The sequence below is a fragment of the Numenius arquata genome, unplaced genomic scaffold, assembly GCF_964106895.1.
Source record: "Numenius arquata unplaced genomic scaffold, bNumArq3.hap1.1 HAP1_SCAFFOLD_1837, whole genome shotgun sequence".
Taxonomy (NCBI): Eukaryota; Metazoa; Chordata; class Aves; order Charadriiformes; family Scolopacidae; genus Numenius; species Numenius arquata.
The window spans coordinates 1-6,836 of NW_027414814.1; the positions used below are offsets into that span (position 1 = coordinate 1).

A 6,836-nucleotide genomic window follows, 5' to 3' on the forward strand; every position below is an offset into this window, starting at 1 on the left:
TGTGTCCCTGGTGTCCCCAGTGACCCCCCCGACCCCAGTGCCCCCCCCCAGTGCCCCCCCCCGTGCCCCCCCCGTGCCCCCCCACCTTGCTGCAGCGCTCCCAGTGCACGCGGGGCACCATGAGGCCGGGCAGGTGCTGCAGGTCCCGGGCGCAGCGCTCCGCGTTCCGGCCCTCGTTCTCGAAATCCAGCTCCTGCGCCAGGCGCCCCCGCAGCTCCTGGGGACAGGGACAGGGACAGGGACAGGGGTCACAGGGGACACAGGGGTCACAGGGGTCACAGGGGACACGGGGACACAGGGGTCAGGGGTCACAGCTCCTGCGCCAGGCGCCCCCGCAGCTCCTGGGGACAGGGACAGGGACAGGGGGCAGAGGGGTCAGGGGTCACAGGTCAGGGGTACAAGGGTCACAGGGGTCACAAGCGACACAGGGGTCACAGGGGACACGGGGACACAGGGGTCAGGGGTCACAGCTCCTGCGCCAGGCGCCCCCACAGCTCCTGGGGACAGGGACAGGGGTCACAGGGGACACAGGTCAGGGGGCACAGGGGACACAGGGGGCACAGGGGTCACAGGAGTCAGGGGTCACAGGGGACACAGGGGTCAGGGGTCAGGGGGGTCACAGGGGACACAGGGGTCAGGGGTCACAGGGGTCACAGGGGTCACAGGGGACACAGGGGACACAGGGGACACAGGGGTCAGGGGTCACAGCTCCTGCGCCAGGCGCCCCCGCAGCTCCTGGGGACAGGGACAGGGACAGGGGTCACAGGGGACACAGGTCAGGGGGCACAGGGGACACAGGGGACACAGGGGTCACAGGGGACACAGGTTAGGGGTCATGGGGGTCACAGGGGACACAGGGGTCAGGGGTCACAGGTCAGGGGTCATGGGGTCACAGGGGACACAGGGGTCAGGGGTTACAGGGGTCACAGGGGACACAGGGGTCACAGGGGTCAGGGGGCACAGGGGACACAGGGGACACAGGGGACACAGGGGTCAGGGGTCACAGGGGACACAGGGGTCACAGGGGACACGGGGTCACAGGGGACACGGGGACACAGGGGTCAGGGGTCACAGCTCCTGCGCCAGGCACCCCTGCAGCTCCTGGGGACAGGGACAGGGACAGGGGTCAGAGGTCACAGGGGTCAGGGGTCACAGGGGACACAGGGGACACGGGACACAGGGGTCACAGGGGACACAGGGGTCACAGGGGACACAGGGGTCACAGGGGTCAGGGGTCACAGGTCAGGGGTACAGGGGTCACAGGGGTCACAAGCGACACAGGGGTCACAGGGGACACAGGGGTCAGGGGTCACAGGGGACACAGGGGTCACAGGGGACACAGGGGTCAGGGGTCACAGCTCCTGCGCCAGGCGCCCCCGCAGCTCCTGGGGACAGGGACAGGGGTCACAGGGGTCACAGGGGTCAGGGGTCACAGGGGTCACAGGGGTCACAGGGGGCACAGGGGACACAGGGGACACAGGGGTCAGGGGTCACAGGGGTCACAGGGGTCACAGGGGTCACAGGGGGCACAGGGGACACAGGGGTCAGGGGTCACAGGGGTCACAGGGGTCAGGGGTCAGGGGGGGTCACAGGGGTCACAGGGCTCAGGGGACACAGGGGTCAGGGGTCACAGGGGTCACAGGGGTCACAGGGGGCACAGGGGGCACAGGGATCAGGGGGTGTGTGGGGGTGTCGGGGGGGGTCTCACAGGTCTGGGGGGGTCCGGGGGTCCCAGGGGGGTCCCCGGGGGGGTCAGAGGGATGGGGGGGTCCCCCACCTGCAGCACCCATCCCAGGGCGAAGTCGGGGTGCCATGGGGCTGGGGGGGGTCTCACAGGTGTGGGGGGGTCCGGGGGTCCCAGGGGGCTCCCCGGGGGCGTCAGGGGGATGGGGGGGTCCCGGGGGGGTCAGAGGGATGGGGGGGTCCCCCACCTGCAGCACCCATGCCAGGGTGAAATTGGGGTGCGTGGGGCCAGGGAGGGTGTGGGGGTGTCGGGGGGGGGGTCTCACAGGTGTGGGGGGGTCCGGGGGTCCCGGGGGGGGTCCCCGGGGGGGTCAGAGGGATGGGGGGGTCCCCCACCTGCAGCACCCATGCCAGGGCGAAGTCGGGGTGCATGACCTGCACCAGGCGCAGCAGCAGCTCCAGGGTCCTAATGTCCCCCTCGAAGCGGTCCCGCAGGTCGATGTACTGCACCTGGGGGGGGGGCACCGGGGGTGGGGGGGGGGGCGATCATCGGGGGGGGGGGGGGGGGTGTCCCCTGGGGGCGGGGGGTGGGGGTGTCCCCTGAGGGGTATCACGGAGGGAGGGAGGGGTCTACGGGGGGAAAGGGGGGGTCATGGGAGGGCTCTCCTGGGGGTGGGGGGGGCGCTCAGCAGGGGGGGGTCCCATGGGGGGGGCCATGGGGGTCTCCTGGGGGGGTCACAGGCAGAGGGGGGGGTCATGGGAGGGTTCCCCTGGGGGTAGGGGGGGGTCTCCTGGACGGGGGGGCACTCAGCAGGGGGGGGGGTCCCTGGGGGTGGGGGGTCCCCTGGAGGGGGTCACGGGGGGGGCACTCACCGGGGGGGTCCCCTGGGGTGGGTAAAAAGGGGGGGGTGGTACGGGGCGGGGGGCACTCACCGGGGGGGTGTCCCTGGGGGGGTCACGGGAGGAGCCAGGTGTTTGGGGGGGTCCTGGGGGGTTCAGAGGGGTCCCGGAGGGGGGGGGCAAGGAGTTTGGGGGGTTCCTGGGGGGGGGCTCCCGGGGGTTCCAGGGGGTCACGGGGTTTCTGGGGGTTCCTGGGGGGGTGCCAGGCATTTGGGGGGTTCGGGGGGTTCCTGGGGGGGGTCCCGGGGGTTTGGGGGGTCCCAGGGGTTCTGGGGGTTCCTGGGGGGGTGCCAGGGGGGGTCCTGGGGGTTTGGGGGGTCCCGAGGGTTCTGGGGGTTCCTGGGGGGTGCCAGACATTTGGGGGGTTTGGGGGGGTTCCTGGGGGGGGTCCCGGGGGTTTGGGGTGTCTGGGGGGTCCCGGGGGTTCCTGGGGGGGTGCCAGGCATTTGGGGGGTTCCTGGGGGGGTCCCGGGGGTTTGGGGGGTCCCAGGGGTTCTGGGGGTTCCTGGGGGGGTACCAGGCATTTGGGGGGTTCGGGGGGGGTTCCTGGGGGGGGTCCCGGGGGTTCTGGGGGTTCCTGGGGGGGTACCAGGCATTTGGGGGGTTCGGGGGGGGTTCCTGGGGGGCTGGCGGGGGTTTTGGGGGGGGGTCCCCCACCTTGACGGCGACGGGGGTGCCGTCGGGCAGGCGGGCGCGGTGCACCTGGGCCAGGCTGGCGGCGGCCACGGGCTGGTAGTCAAACTCCTGGAACAGCCCCCCCGGGGTGGCCTGGAAATCCTCCAGGAAGAGGTCATCCACCTGGGGGGGGGCACGGACACGGGGGGGACACGGGGGGTGGGGACACGGGGACAGGGAGGGGATGGGCGGCAGGGGGGGACAGGGGGGATAGGGAGATGGGGCGGACACAGGAAATGGGGGGGACACGGGGGACGGGGGGGACATGGGGACAAGGGGGGGACATGGGGACAGGGGGATGGTGGGGACACGGGGGATGGGGGGGACACGGGGACAAGGGGGGGACACGGGGGACGGGGGGGACATGGGCACAGGGAGGGGACAGGGGGCGGGGGGGGACAGAGGGGGACATGGGGGACAGGGAGATGGGGGGGACACAGGAAATGGGGGGGACACGGGGATGGGGGGGACACAGGGATGGGGGGGACACGGGGATGGGGGGGACACGGGGACAAGGGGACACACAGGGAACAGGGGGGACACGGGGGCAGGGGGGGACATGGGGGACAGGGGGGTGGGGGGGACACAGGGGATGGGGGGGACATGGGGACAGGGAGGGACACAGGAATGGGGGGGACACGGGGGACATGGGGATGGGGGGACAACATGGGAGGGGGGGGACGCAGGGATGGGGGGTCGTGGGGATGGGGGGGACATGGGGACAGAGGGGACAGGGGGGACATGGGGGACAGGAGAGAGTATGGGGGGACACGGGGACATGGGGATGGGGGGACACAGGGATGGGGACAGAGGGACATGGGGACAGAGGGACATGAACACGGGGACACCCCCACCTGCGGTGTCCCCACACCCACGGTGTCCCCACGGTGTCCCCAAGCCCAGGGGTGCCCCATCCCCCTGGTGTCCCCACGGTGTCCCCATCCCCACGGTGCCCCCAAGCTGGTGGTGGCCCCATCCCCGTAGTCTCCCCACGGTTGTCCCCCGGGGCCCCCCCCCCCTCGTGTCCCCTCGTGTCCCCACCTCGTGCTCCCCGCGGGGCAGGGCCCTGTCCTCCAGGCGGCGCAGGGTGTCCCCGTACTCGGGGGGCAGGAGGTGGTTGAAGGCGCAGAGCCCCTGCCCCAGCTTGACGTACAGCCCCCCATTGCGCAGCGCCCCCCACAGCACCCGCTCCGCCGCCCGCCGGTGGCACCGGGACATCCCCGCCGCGTACGCCGCGCTCTCCTGGGGGGGGGGACACAAAAGGACATGGAGGAGGGGGGGGGGGTGTCACCGAACCCACCCGGACCCCCCCACGGCGGCTCAGACCCCTAAATAATGGCTCAGACCCATAAGTGGCCACCAAACCCCCCCAAGTGGCCACTGAGCCATCCCTGCCACAAACACTGCACTCCACTGGGGGGGGCACAGGGACACGGGGGGGGCACAGGGACATGAGGGGGGGTCACTGAACCCGCCCAGGCCCCCCCACGGCGGCTCAGACCCACAAGTGGTGGCTCAGACCCATAAGTGGCCACCAAACCCTCCAAGGGGCCACCACAACATCCCCACTGGGAACCCTGGGGGGACACAGGGACACGGGGGGGGTCACAGAAATGGGGGGGGGTCACTGAACCCACCCGGACCCCCCCACGGCGGCTCAGACCCCTAAATAATGGCTCAGACCCATAAGTGGCCACCAAACCCCCCCAAGTGGCCACTGAGCCATCCCTGCCACAAACACTGCACTCCACTGGGGGGGGCACAGGGACACGGGGGGGGCACAGGGACACGGGGGGGGCACAGGGACACGAGGGGGGGTCACTGAACCCGCCCAGGCCCCCCCACGGCGGCTCAGACCCACAAGTGGTGGCTCAGACCCATAAGTGGCCACCAAACCCCCCATGGGGCCACCACAACATCCCCACTGGCAACACCGCACTCTCCTGGGGGGGGGCACAGGGACACGGGGGGGGTCACCAAACCCGCCCAGACCCCCCCACAGCGGCTCAGACCCACAAGTGGTGGCTCAGACCCATAACTGGCCACCGAGTCCCACAACTGGCCACCAAACCCCCCAAGTGGCCACTGAACCCCCCCCCAAGTGGCCCCTGAGCTCCCCAAGCCTTTCTGAGCCCCCCAACTCTTTCCCAGCCCCCCAAGTGACCACTGAGCCCCCCCAAGTGGCCACCGAGCCCCCCAAGTGGCCAGTGAGACCCCCAAGTGGCCACAACCCCCCCAACCCTTTCTCAGCCCCCAAGTGGCCACCGAACCCCCCAAGTGGCCAGTGAGCCCCCCACCTCTTTCCCAGCCCCCCAAGTGGCCACCAACCCCCACAACCCTTTCTGAGCCCCCCAAGTGGCCACCAAGCCCCCCAAGTGGCCGGTGAGCCCCCCAGCACTTTCCCAGCCCCCCCAAGTGGCCACCGAGCCCCCCAACCCTTTCTGAGCCCCCCAACTCTTTCCCAGCCCCCCAAGTGGCCACCGAGCCCCCAAAGTGGCCAGTGAGCCCCCCAAATGGCCCCTGAGCCCCCCAAGTGGCCAGTGAGCCTCCCAAGTGGTCCCTGAGTCCCCCAAGTGGCCACAACCCCCCCAACCCTTTCTCAGCCCCCCAAGTGGCCACCAAACCCCCCCAAGTGGCCACCGAGCCCCCCAACCCTTTCTGAGCCCCCCAAGTGGCCACCGAGCCCCACAAGTGGCCCCTGAGCCCCCCAACATGTTCCCAGCCCCCCAAGTGACCACTGAGCCCCCCAAGTGGCCACCGAGCCCTCCAAGTGGCCAGTGAGACCCCCAAGTGGCCATAACCCCCCCAACCCTTTCTCAGCCCCCCAAGTGGCCACCGAGCCCCCCAAGTGGCCAGTGAGCCCCCCACCTCTTTCCCAGCCCCCCAAGTGGCCGCCAACCCCCACAACCCTTTCTGAGCCCCCCAAGTGGCCACCGAACCCCCCAAGTGGCCAGTGAGCCCCCCAGCACTTTCCCAGCCCCCCAAGTGGCCACCGCGCCCCCCAAGCGGCCCCACCTCATCCAGCCCCCTCAGGGCCACCTTGGTGGTCCACCAGTAGTCCAGGGAGATGTGGATGCCCACGGCCAGCGACCTACGGGGAACAGAGGGAGGTGTGGGGCAGCGGGGGGGAGAGGGGGGCTGCGGGGCCCCCCCTGCCCCACACGTCCCCGCGCCCCACAGCGCGCCCCACACCTGGCAAAGCGTCCCACGCCGTCCAACAGCAGCCAGAACCGGCGGCGCTCCCGGCGCTCGGCCACCAGGTACCAGCCGGTGGCCACCGGCACCCCCAGGCCCAGCCCCACAAGTAGCCCCCGGGCCAGCCCCACGCGGCGCCTGCTGTGGGGCAGAGGTCAGAGACCCATATCCCAGCCCCACAGCAGCCCTACGGGGCGCCTGCTGTGGGGCACGAACCAGAGACCCCCTGCTCCAGCCCCACAAGTAGCCCACGGGTCAGCCCCATGGGGCGCTGCTATGGGGCAGGGGTCAGGGACCCATATCCCAGCCCCCCAGACCTCTGCCCCACAGCACCCCCAGCCCCACAAGTAGCCCATGGGGCACTGCTATGGGGCAGGGGTCAG

General features: G+C 71.2%; 1 protein-coding gene across 1 annotated transcript; it reads right to left on the minus strand.

The window, feature by feature from the left end:
• Window positions 1-85: 85 nt before the first annotated feature.
• Window positions 86-6,594, minus strand: ADCK5 (aarF domain containing kinase 5; the record flags this gene model as incomplete). Its single annotated transcript, XM_074167334.1, has 6 exons — window positions 86-217; window positions 2,080-2,193; window positions 3,241-3,381; window positions 4,300-4,500; window positions 6,274-6,349; window positions 6,451-6,594. Coding segments are annotated over 6 exons (808 nt in total), but the record flags the coding sequence as incomplete, so codon positions are not given.
• Between the last annotated feature and the right edge of the window lie 242 nt (window positions 6,595-6,836).